Source organism: Melospiza georgiana, chromosome Z (assembly GCF_028018845.1).
Source record: "Melospiza georgiana isolate bMelGeo1 chromosome Z, bMelGeo1.pri, whole genome shotgun sequence".
Lineage (NCBI taxonomy): Eukaryota > Metazoa > Chordata > Aves > Passeriformes > Passerellidae > Melospiza > Melospiza georgiana.
In genome coordinates this window covers 72707144-72730059 of record NC_080465.1, presented here as the reverse complement: position 1 = coordinate 72730059, position 22916 = coordinate 72707144, and the positions used below count along the sequence as shown (strand labels likewise).

General features: G+C 42.7%; 1 protein-coding gene across 2 annotated transcripts in view; it reads right to left on the bottom strand.

The window, feature by feature from the left end:
• Positions 1–22916, bottom strand: part of PDZD2 (PDZ domain containing 2) — a 136224-nt gene that overhangs the window by 16485 nt on the left and 96823 nt on the right. For both annotated transcript variants that reach the window (XM_058044247.1, XM_058044248.1), the window contains 13 exons: positions 21420–21531; positions 19346–19494; positions 18564–18683; positions 15938–16052; positions 14138–14211; positions 13751–13970; positions 12594–12711; positions 10039–10171; positions 7154–7235; positions 6110–6213; positions 5180–5345; positions 3250–4040; positions 1945–2089 (listed from right to left, as the gene is read on the bottom strand). In XM_058044247.1, coding sequence (XP_057900230.1) covers positions 1945–2089; positions 3250–4040; positions 5180–5345; positions 6110–6213; positions 7154–7235; positions 10039–10171; positions 12594–12711; positions 13751–13970; positions 14138–14211; positions 15938–16052; positions 18564–18683; positions 19346–19494; positions 21420–21531 — 2329 coding nt within the window. The remainder of the gene's footprint in view (positions 1–1944; positions 2090–3249; positions 4041–5179; positions 5346–6109; positions 6214–7153; positions 7236–10038; positions 10172–12593; positions 12712–13750; positions 13971–14137; positions 14212–15937; positions 16053–18563; positions 18684–19345; positions 19495–21419; positions 21532–22916) is intronic.

Below are 22916 nucleotides of genomic sequence, written 5' to 3'. Positions count from 1 at the left end.
TATTACAAAAATAGACACCCACATAGACTACATGTTTTCATTTTGATCTGCACTCCTCCTCCTCTGTAATGATGTTTACAACAACTCAAATTAATCATAACCATGTGTATTTGAGTAGTGCACAGAAGGGAGCAATCCACTTATCCAAGGTGAGCAGTCATGATCTGTTTAACTCTCATCTTTGAAATTGCAGCAGTCAAGCAGCCAACTACCAAAGTGTCAGCATGCAGTAAGTCACGCTGAGCAGCACTGCTTCTCATCACTTGTTTCATCTCTGAAGTCTCCAACAGAGACCCCAGGGAGCACAGAAAGCCCTGACATAGCAAAGGTGACCAGATACCACAGTGACAGTTTGTGCATAAATAACTTGGCTCTGACCCCTCAGCACTTTTGCAGGTGTTCAATGTGACATGCATGGGTGACGTTATGCACACATTAAGCACATGGGCTTTACTGCATTTCTGGCACAGACCTCTCCTGGCTTCCAGAACATGTTTAACCCACTCCTGGGCAGCATACCGAGCTCCCTGTCACTGCTGCACTCTGACACATTCCTGCTCACCCATTTCTCCACATGTTCAGCTTCCAGCACTTCACTCTATGCACCAGATTCCACCTCTCTACACTGCTTCTGAGACAGGCATCCCCACTCAAGCTGCCTTCCAGAGGCCAGTAACTATGACATGGAGCCCAGAAAGTGTATGGAGAAGGAGAGGCTATTCAGTGTCAGTGTCCTTTCCTGCTCATTTAAAGATGCCTGAACATCTCTGTACTTCTCACACAAACCTGCAGGATCATCCACATTATTTAACTTAGGAATCCATGTTAAGAAGTACTGATTCCTCCTGGAGTCAACAAGGGATAAACACCTCAGGAGGGCAATCTCAAGCAGGCAGATTAGAATTTGAAGTACTCAGTACTCCCCTGCTTCAGCATGGTGGATTACCACCTTTTTTGCCAGTGGGATAGGACAAGGGGAAGGGTGAAGTGCCTTACAAAGTGCTGCCAATGTGTCCTTGCCCCAATGCTATTGGTTTGAAAAGCCACAGCAGTCTAAGGAAACAAGAACAAGATCCTGCCAAGCCTGGAATTCCTTAAAGAACAACTGGAAGTCAAACATCTGGAAGCACTTTAGGTTCCCAGGTACACAAAGGTACACAGAGAGGATCATAAGCTAGAACAAAGCAAAATATTATGTTCTTCCTGAATTTGAAAAGTATACTTTTCTTTTTCAAACACTCATTTCCACACCACATAATTTGTACAGTCTGTGGGGACTCATATATTGCTGTAGAAGCATAAATCAGTCCTTAGCAGAAAGCAAGAAGGTATCAAGTATTTCAACTCACACTAGAAAACTTTCTGTAATGCAACATGAAAATAAATGTTTTTGTAAGATTTTAGTTTTCTGTTTCATCTTCCTGCACTTCAGAGAATTCTGATATAATAAAAGGGAAGGAAAGAAAAAAAGAAAGAAAAGAGTGTTTTAGTGTCTTATTGTCCATTCATAAAAACATTACTAGAACTTCAGATTTAAGAGAGACAGATTTGATTATAAGGGGCCTATATATTTAATGAACAGGCACAGCAATAACATGATTTGTCAGGACAAGAGTCACTGCCATTTTAGTTACTGGACTGCATCAAATGACTCAGACCTCTGCAAACACTGGCAGGAGGGACCTACTCTATGTGGGAACTTTGAATACTTCACACAGGAGTAGGTTTTCTCCACTTATCATGGTGCCAGAGAGGACCCTGAAGCTTGACTCGGTGATGAAGTGCTTTGCTTGGCTCACCAATGCAGACACAATGTCCCCCCGTCCTCTTCTCTGAATCCATGTGGAAAGCCAGGACAGCAGAAGGTCAGGCCCAGCAGATCCAAGGACGTTTTGTTCACTTGGACCCAGAATAAATGGTACAAAAGCAAAACTGCTTTCTCACCTGACGCTGCCTTCTGGATCTCCAGGGTTACGGATGTGGGAAGACACTGCATAAGCAAACAGATTTCCTCATACATCATCTTGCTGACGGGGATGCTGTTGATAGTGGTAATCTCATCTCCTACAGCCATCTTGCCCATTGATCCCTGATGCACAGAGAGATTCAAGGAAATTATAAATACACATCAGAAGCCCTGCAGAGATTGCAGGGAAGCAATTAATAGCTTATGAGCAACATCCTCTGTTTCACGTCACTGCAGAGCACAGGTACCACTGTTGTCAGTTTGCCAGCACATAAATAAAGAACAGACTGTGTTTCTGCCAGGAGGAGAATTAAAGATCAATCTAAAACAGGAAGGTCAAAAGATCTGCCTTTTTTCCCGGGAGTATCATGATGGAGGACACAGCCCTCTTAGTTAAATGAAATGGGATGGATCAGCCCTAGCTTCTTCAGGACTGGAACACTGTGTGTCATTTTTTTAATTCCATGCACGAACTACTTCTCAGGTGAAATTCTCTTAAACTAGTGAACAGACATGATCTGAGCTCTTAAGGTAAATGTTTGTTTCTAAATACTGCAAAAGAAATCTGAGAAAAAGGCAGGAACAAAACCAAATCCCCAGGTCTCACAGCCCTATTCAAACTGCTATGCCATAACCCCTCTTACACCAGCGGCCGCTAATGAGATTAAAAATGCTACAGCCAGGTTTGTACACCAGAGCATTATTCTTCTTTCTGGACTTCTGCACCTAGCAATTCCACAAACAACGTGAAGCACATATCCATACTGGTATGGGCATGTATGAGATGCAGAAGAGCAACGTGTTACTGGTTCTACTCCAGCCCTTGGCAAACCTGGCCAGCACCTAAAGCCTCATGGTTCCAGATTCCTGTAATACGGGGACATGCACATATAAAATAGTAAAGCATAATATACATTTGTTACCACCATCCTCTGCCACCAGGATTTACTTATTTTGTCTTTGAAAATACTTAGAAAACAAATACAAAAATCGCATTCCCTCAAAATTGTAATTACAAGAAGGGATGAGGCCATCTCAGTGGATCTGTGTCCTGCCTTTTTTAGTTTCAAATTAGCCTGGGTGCACCTCTGAATCAGAAACAAATTATTTAGCAGCAGCTCCAGAACAACATGGGGTGGGACATTTTGCCCAGCAATGACAAACACCTCAGTTGTGTTTACTCTCAACAGACCACTTGCTTAATAAAATAACCATGAAAATAATAACAATCAGCCCCACAATGGGAAAGCACATCACTATAAGGCACTCAAATTACAAATTACCATTTCTGCTGGCCCCCCTGGCCGCATCCCTGTGACGACAACCTTTAAGGGCATGGCTTGGATTTCCAGATCCAGGCCAAATGACTCGTGCTCATTGCGAACCAGAGTGACGACTTCAACCTGGCCCTGCCCGCCCACATCAGGGGCTTCACACTTCCTGCTGTGAGGGAGCATCCTGGCAACAGGCTTGTTGTAAGAGCCATGCTCCTCCGTCCTGTGTCTCTGAAGGCTTCGGCACTCAGTGCTCATCATGCTCTTCACTCTGGTGACTGCTCTGTGCTCAAGTTTTGGCGATCTCTTGGATTCAAGCTGTGCTTCCCGGAGCTCCCTCAAACTCAGGCTGCCAAGACGAACTTCAGGCACACTTGAGTAATCAAATGCTATGATTGGGAAAAAAGAAGATTCAACTTGCTCCAGCGTGCTGTCTGCAGACTCTACAGAGTTGCTGAAGACAGAGGAAGATGTCTCCATGCCACTGTATCTCGATGACTCACTGTCCTGGCTCTCATCATCGATTTCTACAGACGAGGTTGTAATGACAATGCCAGCATCCTCCTGGCTCTTGGCCCTCTGGCTTCTGTGCAAGTGGGAACTTTCATCGTCATCACTGGCATCACCATCATAGAAAACAACCCGCCTCTGTCGGTGAAAGGGGCTGCGGGCAGATTTGGGGCTGTCGCTGAGGATGCCAGGTCGGACAGACTCCACAAGCTTGTTGTGATGGCCAGATGACCTCCCACTAGCTGGAGAAGCCAAACCATTTGCTTTTGTCACTCCTGCATCTCTAGCAGCTGGGGAAAAAAAGAGTTATACTTTAATTGTACTTACAGATGATCTTTAACACCGCGCATCTCACTGCAGCAGAATACATGTGTGTCTGTTTACAGAGAAAGCTTAACTCTTCCTCACAAAGCAAAAAGCAGGCTTTTCATGTCCTCCCTCTAACTACAGTAAACATCAAGAGGACAGCAGATAGCACTACAATTTATGGGTAATTCCCAAAATCAGTTCATTAGCACGTCTAGTTCTATTTTCAGTTTACTTCTAAATTATGACTACAACTCAAAGAAGAAAGGGATGCAAATTCAAATGTGTATTTTAGTTTAAACAACAGATTTTCTATCACATTTTCCCTGAATCTAAGCTCAGGACTCCTGCATTAACTCACAGAGAGTAAAGTTTGCTTTCTTGAACCAAGACTGAAATACAACAATCAATTTCAAATTAGCAAGCAGCAAACCCAAGAACCCTTCCCACGTTCTCCTTAGAAAGAACTGCATCTCACTTTGTGGGAAGTTAATTTGTTTTGCCTTTTTTGGTGGCTAGTTAGAAATGCAAAAATACTTTAAAACATTAAATAATTTCCACAGAAAATGAGACAAAGAAATTACTTGAAATTACTTTACTGAAATTACAGGAAAGGGAGAACAAATTACTCCTTTGAATTTGTGATGAGGTGCACATGAGTAAGGACACACAGGCTTCTTTCAGTAACTTATCATGGGGAGAAATATACACAAGCAAAATATCTGATGTAAAATTGCACATTTGTTTGTTTTTATACATATATTGACCCTCTCAAAGTTTCTGAGATAGCTATGAACAGTCTCCACAAATGTAATAAGATGATTTGAAAAAAAACCCCAAACTCTGCAACACTATCAAATCTAGTTTCATCCAAACCAATCAAAGTCATTTCCACACTATCAGAACAGTGTCTTGAACAAAATATCATGGAAACAGGCATTTCTATGGATTGTTGTAAATTCCTTCAATTTTCCAGAACTTCATGCGATCAACAATGGCTTATAATACACTGCCTGGCATTTCTTCCCAGCACAGGGACCACCACAGCTCTCCTGTACAGGAACCCAGCCCTCAGTGACTCTGCCCCACCAGCCCAATGACCAGACACATTTGCATCACTTACTCAGGCTGCCAGGGAGAAGAGAGCCATCATCCAGCCAGCTGTTCCTGTTCTTCTGACGGAGCTGCTCCTCATCACACGAGCCAGGGACAGCATCAGAGAAGGGGAGATGGCTCGAACCATCGTGGGAGAAGTACTGGGAAAGCTCTGCCTCAGAGCTGACGGATCCCTGCTGAAGAGAAGTGACCCTGGTGACCTGCTGTCCTCGATGTATAAAGTCCCTGCCTGCATGTGAGCCCCACACAGACCATTTGTATTGCTGTGTCAATAAAATTTAAACCCTATTTTTAAAATAGAGGACTTGTCAGTATACTGAGAGCCAAACTGTTGAAACTGGATGTCTGAAACACTGCACACCAACACATTTTTAGCCAATACAATAAATAAAAAAGGATTCCAAATCCCACTGCTTTACAGGGGTGGTTCAATGCAGAAACAAGGGATGAAACGATTCAATTTTGCAGCTCCCTTTGTTCTACACTGAGAGAAGTTTGTTCTACACTGAGGGAAGGCTTTGTACCTCCAGACACAGTGTCAATGGCTTCCATGGCTTTACCAGGAAAAACAGATTCTTCCCTGCAATGGCTATATAAGGGGACTTAGTCTCAGCCTTCTGCCCACAGGCTCAGATCCCTCCTGCTAACTTTGTGTTCCACAGAGCAGGGGTACCTTGGACATGGCAAAAGGTGGGACCCCATATCCTTCTCTGCCATGCTCTGCACATCACTCCCAAAGGCTACAGTCACAGAGAAAAAGAGAAGTTTGCTGCTGTCACAATTTAAATGTGTGACACAAGAAACAAACCCGTTCATGGAGCTCATGTGACAGGGAAGGAGCCTGCAGGTTTGGTTTTGAACCCCTTGACCAAGTAAGAGCTTCAGTAAAAGCTGAATTTGAAGCAGGCTCTATTTTTATTGCATCTAATCCTTTTACCCGGCTTGCTGGCTCCAAGAAGCGTTTCATAGTCCAGCTAAGGGGAGATGAGGTCTCTCCTTGTTTGGCCTTCACACTAGGAGATGGACTTTTTTGCACAGCTCCTGTTAAACACAAATTAGTTATATGCCAAAAATTAAAGTTGCAGTCCATATAATAAAACAGGCTTCCCATTAGTTTTCTGAGCTGGTGGCTGCATTTAATCCCATTTACTTAGTATCTAAATTGCTTTCCTAAAGTGAGATTTATTCAGCATTTCACAAGTTCTCCCTCAAATGAGATGGAATGTTACACTAGCCAGGCCCAGGGCAGTGCTATGAACAAGAGAGGAGCAGGAGATGGTCTTCCCCATCTGTTGGAGCATGCTGCTGACCAGGGGCAGCCTCAGAAGACAAATCAGCAGCCACTGACACGGTCAACTTGAAAGCAGATCTTAGCTGACACACATAAAAAGGGGATCATAACAGATCTAACATTTCTGTCTGAACATCACCTTATTGGTCACTCTGCCATTGCCAAAAGTTTGCTTTCATCTGTGAGACTTTGGGAAATGCTGGAGTTCAAACACATCACAGAGATGCCAGAGTACACATCTTGACATGACTTGAAAGATCAAAATGGTGTTAAAACATGTAGTCCAGCGTGGAACACCTGGACTTTTTCAAATGGTCAAAATACTTTTTGGAGTTTTTTTGCCATTAAGGTCAAGCATACATGGATGGAGTAGACCCCTCCTGCTCTTTCCCTACTGGAACATTGTGGTTCCTCTCATCTTGAAAAAAGTTCAGAACCACCACCTCTTGATAACCCTACTTTCAGGTCATGGCAGCCCAGTGAACAAAAGCAAGTTACATAAGCTGCAGAGCTGATCCATCTGAACTGGATGCTAAAATTTCTGCAGTGGACAGAGTGATGATACTCCCTACACTGTTCTGCTGTCTTGAGGGCTCTCAAAATAATAATGCTGGGGAACTTCAGAGCATGCCCTTAAATGCTCCTGCATCTGTGAGAGAACAGGCACTAGAGAAGAGAACATGTTGCTACCTGTGACGTGAGAGGAGCTGGAGTCCTTGCTCTCTCGGTGGGTAGTACGTGCAATTGCTTCATCCATCTCCTGCTCTGAAACCTGAAGTGGGGTGGAAGACAAAGCTCAAACAGGGTACAAGAAACTACAAGAGTCTTATCACTTATCTCAAGTGTATGATGCATCAAATAAGCCACTATTTTTAAAGATGCAATAAAGAAGACCTAGTTGAGTGCTCCTAAGCCCTTGTGCCCTGACTCAGACTCTCTCAATGCCACTTTCCTGCAAAAACCTGGAAGCAGAAGCCTGCCATCTGCAAGAAGACTGCTTCCAAGTGACACAAAATATAAACAAATAAAACAGTCCCAGACTTAAAGAAATCAAATGAAGCTATTAGAGCACAGTTCTAACTCAATTAAAAGCTGTCCATTGATTTGTTGAGAAAATGCGACTTTAAAATAGACAAAGACTGCTTTGTGCAAGCACACATCAGAAACTTAAGCTATTCTACACTTAACCCACCGGAAGAATACCAGACTTCCCATAATATTAGCTGTCTTTTTAATTTTCTTTTCTCCTTGCTTTTAAAAAGAAAACTTAAATCAGTAATTGGAAATTAATGTTTCTCTGGTTTAAGAATAAATACTGGTTTACCATATTTGCTAATTTAGCCCATAATTACTACCATACATTTAATTCTTATTACTGGAAAACATATGATTTTATACAGGAACAACTAGTCTGCAGGAATATATATTTAAGAACAGAAAGCAAATTAATTCTGTCAAAAATACTTTCTATGCACATTGATTTACATGAATTAAAATTCAGCATAAATAGAGACTACAGACTTGAGTCTTCCTGAACCATGAAGATTTGAGAGATTCTGAAGCAAACTCAGCAGTTTAAACAAAGCATAAATGCCATATTCAGTCAGAATAACAAGCAGAAAGAAAATTTTGTGGTATTTCTTTTGGAAGTACATGAAAACACCAAAGCAAACATACTCAGCAGCAAAATGTACTGTGGATCTTTTGTGTTATAAAACAAGAAATTAAGTATAAAAATGTTCGAAACAACATGAACCTTTGTAAAAACACATCTCTGTTTCCAGCCTGTGTCATGACCTTACAGCAAACCAAAAGTCCCTGAGCTTCTGGGGCACAGGGAGTTCCTGCAGAACATGGACCAGATCCTTAGACTATGCTCCATGGTTAACACAAACTTTTAGTAAAACATATCCCAAGAACTAAAACAGGTCCCAGGCACAACGCAGTGCATTTTTTAAGTTAACCAGAAATCCATGCTTCTGCAAACTCTGCCAGCTTTGATGTTTAGCATCCTTTCTGCTCAGGCAGTTCGAAATGGAAAGGGACAAGTTAATTCCTAACTCCAATCTGCATGCTGGCGTACTATTATAAGCAAATGAAAACAATAAAACAAAATACCCACACTTATTTATCGATCCCCCAGTGCTTTCAGAAAATGGGTGACAGTAACAACAATAAATATGGGTTCCTATAGGGATGCTCCTCCAGAGATCCAGCCATGAGAGCTTATGGATTCAATATTGCCAGGATTATGGATTCAGTACTGGAAAAATGCTTTAGGGTCTCTCCAGCTAAACTTTTAGCTTTTCATACATTTCTTGGCAAAGGATTTGTTGTCATCTTAAATATCACTTATGGAAAACAGTAATAGGAGCCACTTAATAGTTTCCCTGTGTTACTGAGTAATATCAAGCAATTAGCTTAACTCAGTTCATCCTTTCAGCAGACACCAGGTTAGGTCACTCATCAGCTTTCAAGACCCCACCACAGCAAGAAGAGGGACAGATGAGAAAGGGCAGGCTCTACGGCATGGCATTTTTATTTCATGCTTCCTACAGACAATCCAAAAAGTCTGTAAGCCTTAATAATGCAATCACATTGAACCATTGTTTTGGTTCAGCAGAGTACATAGACTCACCAGAAATACTGTTATCTTAGGCTATAAGCCCAGTTCTTACCCTCACCTCTTTCTTTCCAGCAGCACAAGGCCTTCCAACAAAGATAATAAACTCTGGAAAGCAGGCCCCTGTTTGTTGACTATATGTTTGATTTAGCAGAAAATACACTATTAATTACAAAATAAGAAACCTGAGTTCTCCTAGATATGGCTTTCTTAAGGCCATTTGTAGTTATGAGTTCAAAAGTCAGAGCTTTCTGGACCCACTAATGCAAATATTTTTACAGCTTCATTCCTGTTTAAACAGGAAGGTTTCGTACACTCATGAAATTCTTTGAAATACTGAAATAAAAGAAGCTGTTATTCCCTATAGCTTGCCTAATAGGCTTTCATCTTCTATCATCAATTTTTAAAAAATGCTTGAGAACACTTACTTTATAAATACAGCCTTATTTCCAAAATGACCTTGCACGGATTCAGTAGCAGTGTGCTCCATATTCTCATGTTTTAATTCCTGAAGGAAAACTTTGATCTTTGGATAGATTTTACTTTATTACAGTTGATCAATTCAAGCTGTTGATACATATATTCCTGGCCCTAAATTATATTCTACTCAGAGACAAATTAACTACAAAATAAGTTTTAGGAGGAAGAGGTCTTGTGCTGTATTTGTGTTGCTACTTCATCCAAGTACCAAGAAAGATGGGAACACTTCATTCAAGCAGTTCCAGGAAAATGCAACTGATCAGTGGGTGACTAAGTGAAAAGCACCAGGAACAGTCCAACATTGCTATGACTTACAAAACTGGGAAGCATCATTACAATCCTGACATGTTGCACAATACATGCCATAGCAAGAAAAAGCCATTTTCTTCATTTTTCGCTTTTCTGACAGCAAGACTCAAATTACAGTGCCAGATGAAAACAATCCAGATACACTTACTCATTTTCTCCTCACCTTTGGGTTAGGATGACGACTAATGATTAGGCTGACTGGTCCTGGTCCACACTCACTGAGGATTGCGTAGGCTTCGCTTAGCGCTGCGTGACGCAGGCTCACAGAATCCGCCTCCAGAATCTGGTCACCCCGGCTGCACAGAGACACAGAGTCACCTAATCACAGCCACCTTCCACACAAAAAAACCTGTGCTTTCAACTGATGGCCAAGATTTTTCAAAGACATAAGTGTTCTGGAAAAGACGTGACTTTCAAAGAAGGTGCTGCTACCAGTGACGTGAATGGTTTAAGTCCTCTTGAGTTCACAATGGAGGCTCAGAGATCCCTTCTGCAGTTACTGTCAGTGCAAAAAATCTCTATTGAATCAACCAAGAAAACTGCATTCGGATCAGGGTGAAAGCAAGCTTCAGTTCCAGTTCTGCATTCAGCTATTTACTGAGCACAGAAGAGGAAAAATGGGATTAAGATGGGCTGTTCCTTCATGCCATACTGAATTACTTAGCAGAAACACTGATAAGAAATTCATTATTTAGATATGAGGTTATGAAATTACTCCAGGAAAAGATTGAGCCTGGTAAGCCCGTATATGTTAAAAATTATCACAGAGAACCCATTAAAAAGGAAAAAGAAAAAACAAAACAAAACTCTCCTGAAAGAAAACCACACTGTGTGATTTAAAAGGGCATGTAGTGATATGACAAGGGAGTATAGCTTCAGACTGAAAGAGGGTAGGATTAGAGCAGGTGTTAGGAAGAAATTCTTTACTGTCAGGGTGGAGAGGCACTGGAACAGGTTGCCCAGAGAAGCTCTGGAAGTGTTTGAGATCAGGATGGATGGAGCTTTGAGTAAGCTGACCTAGTGGAAGATCCCTTCCCATGGCAGGGGATTTGAAACAAGACGATCTTTAACATCCCTTCCAACCCAAACCATTTTATGATTCTACAATTGTTTAGCTCTGTTTTCTCAGTTTTGTAACTCTTGCTTATGGTGCTCAGACATCTGGAACTATTCAAAAGAAAATATCATCAATTAGGGATATCATTAAAAGCATTCTCCATAATTCCTGAAACATTCGCTTTGAACAGACCCTCTCAAGGAATCTACTACTGCCAGCTTGTGTTGGGCTACTTGTGACAATGACACTGTGGTGTGTGACACTATGAGTACATACACCAAACGCAAAATAACAATTGCAATTCAGTAACCTGCACTTCTTGTACAGGCTGAGGAAAGTAAAGAGTGACTTATCAGTTGTGCAATCATTTCACTGCTCTGCTTATTCCTTTAGACTTGCACAAATGGAGTCACTTACACAGCCACATGACTGAGAGAGGGAGCTCAGATACAGAAGAGCTGGATTCAAACCTCCCCTGGCATTGCAAAGCCAACATTTGATTAACAATGTTTTCCAAAAATCAAAATCACCCTGTAAGTCTTGGCCTATGAAGCCATAAATCGCTGATGGGACAACAGAAGCAACGTCTCAAAGAAGCAAGCTAAAAATTTGGGAAGCATGCCTGGATATAATCAATCACATAAACCTAATAAACAATGCAGCTGTTACATACAGTCATAACCAGCACTGCAATGTTTTCCAAAGGGGCCTTCAAGAAAGCAAGTTACCATTAAATGCTGTCTCCTGTAGACATTTCTATACTATAGGAACTTTCAAGGGTTTTGGCAGCAATGCCACCATAAAATTATCTTCTTCCCTTATTCCAAGAAATCAAATTTCTATTGCAGTTTTCCTGGCGAGCCAGGAAACAGAAGGCACTCTCTTGCAAGGCATTTGCTCAGCCTCTCTGCACCAGTGCTCACATCACACACTCAAAAAGGATCACACAGTCCCAGCACCTCTTCAGCACAGTCTCCCCTCTGGAGCCACGCTCCCAGCACCCACCAGCATTTATGGAGGAACGCAGAAAGTGGCAAGGCTTTCTCCAATGGTTTTCAAAAATGAAGCCTCCACAAGAGGAAAAGCAAGTTTTTGTCACTTAATCCAGTGTAGGCACAAGTGAATCCTGGGAATGACTGCTTCTTAGACACATCCCATCTCCATGACAGAGTGCTGCTGGTCAGCCTGCAGCAATCCTTCCAGACTGAGAGTAAGAGCCTGAGCCATGGGCACAGGCAGCAGCAGGAACATTTATCCCAGCTCTTTTGAGGAGAGTTTCAGGTAACTGAGCTTTTAGCAGTGCTCTGCAAATTTCCTCCCAGTCTGGGGTCTCTGGCTGCAGCTCTCACAAAAAAGCATGAGGCTGCACTTCTTGCTGCTCCCCTTTTCAAAGGGTGCTATTAGGCTCAGCTTTCTGTATAGAGAATTTAAAAAAAAACCAACCAAACAACCCAGACCTTAATGATTATGCTGTTTCCAGAACAAAGAATAATGTTTCCTGGGCATTTAATACTACTTTGGAATGTCTTAACATAAATGTTTTCTTTTTGATGAACTCTTAAGTATAAATTTCCTCCCTGCTACATGAACCAATAGGTGAAAACAAAATCTCAATCGATTTTATTGTAAAACCACTCTAGCATGTTTCTGCTTTAACCAACCTTAATCTGCCATCCATTTTAGCCACTGATCCTGGGGCCAGGCTGTGAATGTAAATCCCGGGTGAACTGTTTTCCAGTGTGAGACAACAGGCACCAATGCCGAGCCCGACCCCTGGCTCTGTAAAAAACAAGAGGCACAAAGAAATGTGGCAGATTGTAATCGCAAAGGACACACAAGTGTTTGTGTTCCCACATACCATCTGAGTTCAGGACTCGTGTCATTGTTTCAGGGCTGGCCTTAGGTGCAGTCAGTCAGGAAGCTAAGACCAACAAGTGGAAATCAGGACTGAAAATAGCTGATCCTGGCTGTTTTCTGAGATAGATGTATCTCAGAAAATACTCTGTGCACCGTGGGAACCTCTTGGAAAGGTCTGATCTGGTCCAAGGCACAAAGGAGGAGAGGCAGCAATCCAATCAAGATGTCATCTAAAACTACTGCAGAAAACATGAGCACAGAAGATGCTACCAATTGTATTGCTCTCTTTTGTTAAATATCTGTATGGCATTCCTCAGCAAAGAAGCACAAAGGAAGGTGAGGCATTATCTCTGGTTCAATGGTCACCTCTGTCCACTTTCACCTCTGCTTTCCTTCAGGTAACGACATCCCTGTTTTAGGGATCACTGGACATCTTACATTCTCTCTCAAAATTTTGAATCCAACATTTAATATCACTGTATTATAAGTCTTAAAAATAGGCATCTTTGTCTACCACATATAACATATGCTTTAAGTTTATAATGAGCAATTATTAACGAGAGCAACCCTCATGGAGGAGTTCAAACAGATTATCGGGGAGCTTTTCAACACTGTTCAGCTTTGCCTTCCCTGGAGACGCTCTTTAAGAGAAAGGCACAGCCTCTTGGGCTGCCAGGAAGCTGATTTACATTTTGCCTGCTATCTCACAGCCCTCTTCTTTCAGCAGCATAGACACTCACTGCTATCCATAAGAGGCTTCTGATTCTGGGAAAGCAAAATGCAGGAAGGGGAACTCTTCAGAAGTTTTTGCATTAGAAGGTACTTTCCCCCCCTCATCCTGTGGTTCCATGTCAAATGGGCATACTTGGGTATACCAGGCATGGGAATCTCTAACCTATTCCCAAAAGCTCCCCAAAGAAGCAGAGATTTGTTCTCCCGGCCCGTTTCGATGGACGCTCACCTTTATTGAGTGTCACATCCATGACGATCCTGTCCTTGGGGCCGGGTCCTTTGCGGCTGGAGGAGGAGCCCTCGGGCTCCTCGAGGCCGGGGACGGGTGTGGTGCCGCTGGCGCTGGGGGAGCTGGAGCGGCTCAGCAGGGTGGGGGTGACGCAGGGCGTGAGGCTGGGGCTGCGCAGCCGCGTGCGCACCGTCAGCGTCACCACGCCCTTCTTGAGTTGCTGCAGAGACAGCACAGAACCACCACCGTGAGGGGACCAACCTTTGTACACTTCTCACCAAACCTGCTCACGGCAACTCGTGACAGCGCAGGAGTGTCAAGCTGAGGGTAGGAGGTGGCAATGAGTGAAGAGGAGCGTGAAGCTCTTCAGTGCTATATCTGTGTTACCTTAAACCTCTGGATGGCCTCCTGATGGGTCAGTCCTTGCAGAGACTCTCCATTAACTTCCAGGATTTCATCCCCTGGTAAATAGATACAAAAAATGAGGTCAGAAATGTAAAGACTACAAAGATTTAAAACATCCTTCCTGAACATGAGGTAATCTACTACTATAAGGATTTCAGTTAACTATCCAATAAAAAGCCTTTTATTGTTCTCAATTTATTTCCACTTGTACTAATGTCTCTACAAGTTACTAGTGATGGATTACCAAAGTAAAAACTGTTCTCCAGCAGAGATTCTGAACTTGGCATTCCCATTCCCAAAAACAAGCTGCAAATGCTGTGGATTTTAACTGAAGTCTGAAAATTATTATGACATGAAGTCCAAAGGTACTATAAAACTGCCTTTCTTTTGTAAGCTTTAACAGGAGAAATGAGGAACTAAGTGAAATACTACAGCACATCACTTCAAAGCCTGTCCGAGAAAACGAACCTTGCATCCACGTGCAGAAAGCAAATGCCTTCCCTTACTAAATGCCTGCAGACAGAGAACCATGTAGTAGCCCACACGCTGTGACAACAAATGTCTTTTTCACCTCAAGGAACATGTCCTGTCAGATTTCTACCAGCTTCCAGGCTCTAGGTCTTACTACTTACATCCAGCTGAGCTATCTACCTTCATTTTATTAAAAAGACAGTCAGCATGATCCAGATCCACTTCCTGCAATTTTACTTGCATCTGTGCAAAATGACATGGGGCAATACTGTCAGCTAAGTCTACCCCTCCTCTTCTTTTCTAGCTTCAGTCAAGAAAAAAGAAATGAAGAATTTTCAAGCTATGAACAGCCTGCAAATGATTCCTGGGTTTACGGGACAGCTGCTACTTATTGGCTTCCCACGGCAAGTGCACAACCTATGATGCAGGGATGCGAGCTTCCCTCTGGCAGCAAGTGTGAGAGTTGGCACCAAAAGCAGCCTCAAATACAAGTGTGATAAGACAGAAAGAGGGGAATGATGATATGAGGAGAGAAGTAACACAGGAGCAGCTTGAGAGAACTCGCACAGGAGCAGCTTTCCATAGAAGCAAAGTAGCACAACCCCTGTAGAAGGGCTGTAAACCACCAGTCTGAACTCATGGTCACTTTGTACTTTCAACACTAAAGAATCTGTCTGTCAGAATGCTGTGTCACAGCACTCAAGACCATGGTGCAGCACACACAGAGCAGGTTATGCATTCAGGTCAGATACTAAGATTGGAAAAGCAGTAATAAAATCTGGCTATATCTCCTTCCCTAACTAGAGTGATCTTACTGCCAATCCCATCTTTTTTTTTTTTTTCCTTTGGTTGATTCTTGTCCTGTCAGAATCATACCAGGAGACTTAAGAGAGTACAAGGGCTCAAAAGAGCCTCTCCAGACTCCATGTCCCTTTATATAATGCCTTCTCAGTCCAGCATCTTTAAGCTAGGTGCTGTTGGCTATCTATGTTTTCCTGCTGTCACTGACCCCCTCCAACTTTGAGAGAGAATTGCAGCTTGCTGTTTGGGCAAATAAAGTTCATGAAAGAGAAAGGGTAAAACAAAGCAGCCACCACTATTCTGTAGCTCCCCCTTCTCAATATGAAATACAGTCAGGTTAATTGCCATGAATGATCTTCCACAGTATGAACAAACAGGGAATTTTACATTTTCCATAGCCTCTTGCTGCTGGCCAGGTGCCTAAACATATCTGTACTTGAATTTTCCTCCTGGACTGAAATAATATCCCACTGTGGTCGTTTATGTGAGGTTGGATTCTCTCTACCATACCTTCTTTAAGCCTTCCATCAGCAGCCGCTGCTCCATTTGGGAATATAGTCTTCACAAAAATCCCCATGCGTCCACGAGCAGAATCCTGACCTCCCACAATGCTGAATCCAAGACCCTACAGAAAGAAGAGATTTGAAGTGATTTTCTCTTTTCCTACAGAAAAGAGAGGAGAAGACACACAGCTGGCTCCTTAGTCAGTTATCATCTGTGTGAGAAAGTCTGCCAGTAATGTACAAGACAAGGGAAAGATGAAAACCTAAAATCTTCTGATGAATTGTTTGGCCAACTTACTCTCTCATCCCATTTCTCATTTACTTTCACTCCATTATCAACACACTCATCAGCCCAAAATATAGCAGCAGGCACCCTAAGCTGACATAGCAAAAACTCCGAGAATATTTTGTGTTTTGTCAAAACATGGGGTCAATAGATTTCCCATTTTAGAAACGGTAACAGATTCATTCTGAATTAACAGACAGTCAATTCCTAACCCCGAGATTTATATCCAGGATTAACTACACGTTTCTCTTATGTCACAGAACCTACATTTCCTCAGGAAGAAGAAAAGCTTCAGAACATGACATAAGGTCAGTGCTGCAATGTAAGGAATGTAGCTGAAAGGAGAATGGCATGTGGGGGCTACCACTCACATGTACATTTTTAATTATTCTGGAGACATATATCATGTTGTATTTAAATAAATCTAGACCAATAGACTCCCCAGGGCTCCATCCATTAGCTGTTACCCCTGCGCTACCCCAGCAGGCTATGGGACCATCTTACAAAGCTGACCTAAGAACTGATGAACACAGCAGAATGAACCTCTCCCCCTTCTGCTGAGTTATTTCCTACACAAATCGCTTCCTTGGTCCACAACCCTTTCCCATATTTCCCCTCTTGTCACTGCTGTTCATGCATTTTACAGAATAAAGGGAAAAGTCACCGACCAGGTGGAGAGAGGATGTGGGGAACTGTTGTGCTTTAATGATCTGAAGCCATGGACATTATTATTGCCTTGGGCAGCACTCTCCAGCTGAGGGATGCTGCCAGGGCAAGCACCGAGTTCACAATCCAACACAATCAGATCTTCTGTTTTACTACATGAACAAAGAGCAGGCCACCACAAGTCTAGTAACTTACCAAGTCCAGTAACTTGGTATGACATTACTGATTTCTGGACAGGCAGCAACTTAGCTCCCTTGTGCAGAACAAAATAACTCCAGTAAGCGCTCAACCCTGTGCAATTATCAACTGCAAATCAACCTGCAGAAGGCAGGAGGCTCCTGGCACTCCCATGCCTGGACACAGGAGGTCTCCCCACAGCTCCATGGGAGGGGTGGGAGAAATATATCTGCAAAGTACAGCAGTTCCTACACTAGCCCATGTTCCCAGACAAGCCTGCCACTACACAGCAGGAAACCACCCCTTGCAGATCTGGATGCAAACCTAAAGGCAAAGCCTTGGCTCCCTGCCACCAACACTGCAACTCTGCAGAGAAATATTTCAAGTCCCAGGTCTGCACAGGGATAATAAACTGAGCACTATTGCACAAACTGTACAAGGTGCCATCCCTAACAGAGGAGATCATGAGGCGGATGGAAGGCACACAGAATGGCAGCTGCCTTAGGTGGTTCATGATCTCTAGGGTCTGCATTCTCCCAGCTGCTTCCTAAAACCTTGGAGCTAAATGCAAAAAGGCAGGAGAGGGTGGCTTATCCCAGGGGGAGAAATAATCCAATTTAATGAGAAAAACAGAGTAAAAAAATAAGAGAAATGAAGAAATATTTGCTCATCATAAAAGACCCACAGCTCCTAAACCAAGGGAAGTTAAAGTAAAGACTGTGCGCCAGTCTACCCATAGAAGTAACTATTTCTAACTCCTTTTCTAGCATAAAGCACAGCAAGGAATTGGTTTTGCATTTGAGCTTGAAAGTCAAAACAAATCTTCTTAGTCCAAAACAAATCCATCTGATGACTTTGAAGACTATTTCACAAAAGGACATGCATATTTTTAGCATATTTAAATGACAGCTCCAATACTAGTGTGGATTTGATTAGGGAAAACAATGTATACCTGGGTTAATGCTTATCTATTTTTTCTTAGCATTCAGCCAGCTGGTATCTAGCAAGTGTGTAAACACATTATTGAGGGAGACAGGATGACTCTTTGACCCATGGAATTCAGTGCTCTCTGAGAAGCAGTCAGCCAGTAACCTGTCTTCAGGTTTAATGCTTAATTTGCAGTCATTTATTTTTTTTAAAAATGCATCCAGATTCCACAGAGGGAAAATATGCTTGTCCATAAATATACATGTGAACAGGTATTGTTCTGTAGCTGCACTGACTTTGCATAAACATACATATTTAGAGATCCATTATAAATATTTGATATCTCAGTAATGGCGAGATGCACCAAACCAGAATGAAAGCCACCCTGTGTCAAGTGGACAACACGAACATCACATCCCCTGTATTTTGCAGGTGTTACTTTGGCATTTATGTTTGGAAATGGGATTTGTTTATCATTAGCACAATTACCAGCTACCTTGAGAGCAGCTGGAAGCACAGGAGACACCTCTCAAATGCCAGCTCTCACTACATGTGAGAAACATGCAGAAATCCTCACCTTGCCTTGCCCTTTCATCAGGACAATGTTGGAAATGATGGACGGCTGGGTCAGTCTCCATGGAGATTCCACCTGGGCAGCACTGAAGGAACGGGTGGATTTCTTCACTATATGGTAGTCCTAACATCAACAAACAAGGATAATTGCTCTGATTGCTTGACAAAGATACTGCAGATGTCATACTGGGAAAATTGCATGTGTCAGGGAAGAGGGATGCAGTATCTTAGAGATATATTCAGACAAATGTTCAAGGGATGAAACCCCAGCTTACTACAATCAAAGTGAATCTTGCCACAGTAATTTTCCCACATTTCACACAGTAGAATCATTTTGAAATGTATCAGTCACAATTTAAATTAAAAGGATTAAAGATAACCTCATGATATAATCAAGTCCTTATTTGCTAAAAAAAAAAAAAAAAAAAAAAAGGAGAAAGGAAAGGAGAAGGAAAAGGCCTACATTATAAAATAATTAAAATAAAGAGCATTAGGGATTTTTAAAATTTTTTTTAAGTCCTCAGATATCTAGAACTGCAACTCCTAAAACAAACAGCCTTAGGACCTTGCGGCCACAAGCAAGCAGTACTCTCCTTCACAAGACTCAAAGAAGCTCTTCACAGGTGGCCAACACATCCCAGGTTGGTGTCCAGGCCTGGTTTCAGTCCCATGATGTACCTGTGTGATCCTGTTTCATGACCCTTGCCCATTTCTATGAGCTTCAGGCAGATGCCACAGGACTGAGCGCCATGAGGCGCTCACAGCCAGCTCTGCCTTCCCGCTCACCTGTCTGGCTCCTGCTGACTCCAGCTGCTGGGGCAGAGAGTGCTTTCTTCCACCCCGGGAATATTTCACTGCTATTTCATAATTTGATTCACCATTTTCCACCATCAGCTCATCGTCTTCTCCCACAGACTCCAAGCGGGATCCGGCACCTAAGAAAAACCACAGAAACACATCCTTCAACATCTGAGAGCTGCTTTAGCCTCTCTCACCAGCAGGCAATAACCACCTCCTGCAAATCCCAAATTAAAGTGCCTTAAAACAATACTATGCAGTTCCCAGCAAGGCAGTTGGAAACCAGTTTTGATCACACTCAACCAAGAACTTTTCCTGCTGTCATAGGTTTTCTGCAATCTTTCATTGATACTGAACTCATGGTATTAAGGAAAAGCAGAAGATAATTGAGTCGGTAGCTCAGGGACAGGAAAGAAATTCATCTGTTCACACCCAATGGCACTTGCCAGTGCACTAAGCTCTCAGACTTCATGTATTTAAAATTAAAAGACCTGACACTGCAGCAGTATTCATTTCTGGAGGTGTCATGTTACTTTGAGGGAATTTTTTTCTGGAATGGAAAAAGTAAAAATGTGCCAAAAAATGCTATTTTCTTTCCTTCTGGCAACAATTCTAGGTTTCTTCTGTAGATTTGTCTTAAAGAGAGGAGTGCAGAGTTCATGTAAGAAACAGAATTATTTGTCTTGAAGGACATCCTGTAATTAGCCACAGAGTACCCTACTCCTCGCAACAGGGCTCCTCCAATTCTCATTTTCTCCAAGGTCCCTGCAGAATCCCCAGTCACAGCAGTTCCCGCACATTTATCCTTGTCATTTCCACACCACACAGGGAAGGGACATTAACCCCTATTGTACAGATGAAAACCCAAGACACAAGCCAAATTTGCACAAGCTGGATTTCATGACGAGGATTTCAGATTACTTTAAACCAGCCTTATGTTGGAGCTGCTACAGAGAGCAACAGCTCTGATTTCCTGTCATCCTCACTGTCTGTACCCCAGGAACAGGGAGTCATGGTCTGAGGTAGATGCACTGAAAATTTGCCCAGGAGAGCCCCAAACATATTTTCTGCCACCTCCTTCCTGCCTGGAGGCTGTGTGAGCATTGCTGACAGTGCCAGGGAGGGATGGAGCACAGAGCTGGGGCAGCTGCGTTTTTTCACTCAGCATGAAAGCAATTCTGCTGATGCATCCATAGGCAGAATTTGTGCCCACTAACCAGAGTGCAATTTAAACCTGCTCCCTGCTTTGGGATCTGAAATTGGAATCTCTGCTTTTCAACTCCCCTTCCCCTGGCACACAGGCTGCTGCTGCTGCACACAGACAGGATAGCAATCTTGGCAGGACCACCATCCTGGCATTCTTTCATTCCCTGGCACCTACAACTAACCCTTTCCCATCAGCTCTCCCTCTCTTCAGGAGAACAGTTGTGATTCTGTATTTTCTGCCCATCTCCAAATGCATCTTCCTTTCTCATGCTGCAGTCCTGGCTGGCGGATGCTCCAGGCTCACCCACAGCCCAGGGGCATCAGCACTCACAGCAACAGGGTCTGGATCCCCAGCGACCACCAACTCACAGCCTCAGGAACCACAGGCAGAGGACCCCCCTGAGGTATCCTAAGACCTCAGTAAATGGAAATTAGGGTGAACACAGGAGGAAGGGAGCCTCAGAAAACATTAGGGTTAAGAACATGATCAAGCTCTGCACATAGGTTACTGTTATGACTTGGGGACAAAGCAACAGAAAATCTGGGGATTGGTCACTGTAATTGGCATTTTGATCAGGACACACTGAAATATACAGACAATGCTAACAGTAAAAATAAAAAAAAAAAGGAAAGAAATGCACAAACAAACAAGACACTTCTAAAATTTGCATAATATTTCTGTTCTTACAATAGCTCAGCTCAGGAGGCAGAATGCAACTATCCTACAGATGGAATTTTTCTTCCAAAATAAACTAATATGATTTCAAAGAAATCCTATCTCACTTTCAGAGAGTTAAAATAAATGCACTACAATAAAAAAATCTACAATTACTATCTTCTATCAGTACAGCTTTACCTTGAGATCGACTTCTGTATTTCAGTATGCCACTTGCCAGAGTTGAACTCTGATTGTTTCCTTTGGACACTTCTGCACAAGCTGGATCTTGAGCCTTCTCAGTTTCCATCACCTAAAAGACATTAAAAAAAAAAAAAAAAGTTCTTGTAAACCAGAGATGTTGATGACATTTTTTTCATTGTCCTTATGGGACAGAAAATTCCACTGCATGTCATCTTTGCTTCCAAAACATGTCATTGTATTAAGCATTTTCTGTAAGTAACTTTTTGTAATGCCTTCAGACATTATGGTCATGCATCCTCTGCAAGACACCACACTAATACCTCCAGAATGCATCCAGCACTCTGTGGCACCTCACTTAGTTGCTTCTTCATGTATTTGAACAAAATTCTAGCTTTTATTTCCATTTGTCCTGCTCTGCAGGCTTCCAGAGACATCACATCTTTACAGAGAAAATTACTTTTAAAAAGCATTATTTTACTGTTAGTGTCTGCTGAGCACCAATGCAAAGCTTGAGGATGAAAAGCTTATTTAACAGGAAGTTATTACAGCTAAGCACTTTAAAAGCCTGGAAATGAGCAATTAAAGTTTACAGGTGGAATCACAACCCCACAACCCTGAGTAAATGCACCAGGACAGGAGGAGTCTCTTTACCGACGGTGCTTGCCCGGACGCCAAGTAACAAGGTAAGCAGCACGGCCACATGTCCTCTGCCTCCTGCTCTCCTGTGCTCAGGGAACACCAGAGCTGCCCACGGGCAGGCTCTGCCCAGCCCCTGCATTTTGGAAGGTGCTGGTGAACTGCTGGAAGTCAGTTTTAAAAAAACCCCACCCAAGTAGCCAAACGCTTTCCTGTAAAAATAATTTCTGCTTCTGCTATTCAATCTTAAAAACGTCAGTCTTTCCCACAACCTGCCTCCCATCCCCCAGTCCCTCTTCTACCCAAGCCAACAAAGCCAAAGTTTATCTTTTGTGCAAAGTCTAGACTTTGTGATTTTAGTTTGAACAGTAGAAACTTCAGGAAAACATAAAACTGGCAGAAACAGGAAGCTGGAATGGGAACTGCTTTTTATTCCTTCCCCTTCAACACGAACAGCTACATTTAATTTACACAGGGTTTGTACATCCCAGCTAGTAGTTGTTCATCTTTCAAGGCACTGCAGCAACTACTTTAGAGTCCACTTCCAGCACCAAATGCTTTGCAGCTCACAGCTCCATGTAAATTTAGAACCATCCAATTCATTCATCAGTCTGAAAAAAAAACAGCACTTGTGATTTGGTCACCCTGAAAAGGGCCTGATTCCAGAAGACATGTAAGACATCAGATTCAAAACCCCACCTAAGAAACCCAAACCATCAGCAATTAGACCTCAGCCAAAGTATCCCAAGTTCTCCTTCCAAGAGACTTCTGGGATACCCAGAAGACAGCAGAAGCACAAGGAAACGAGACAGGACCTCATGGATCTCACAAAGATACATTGCAATTTGCCATACCAGT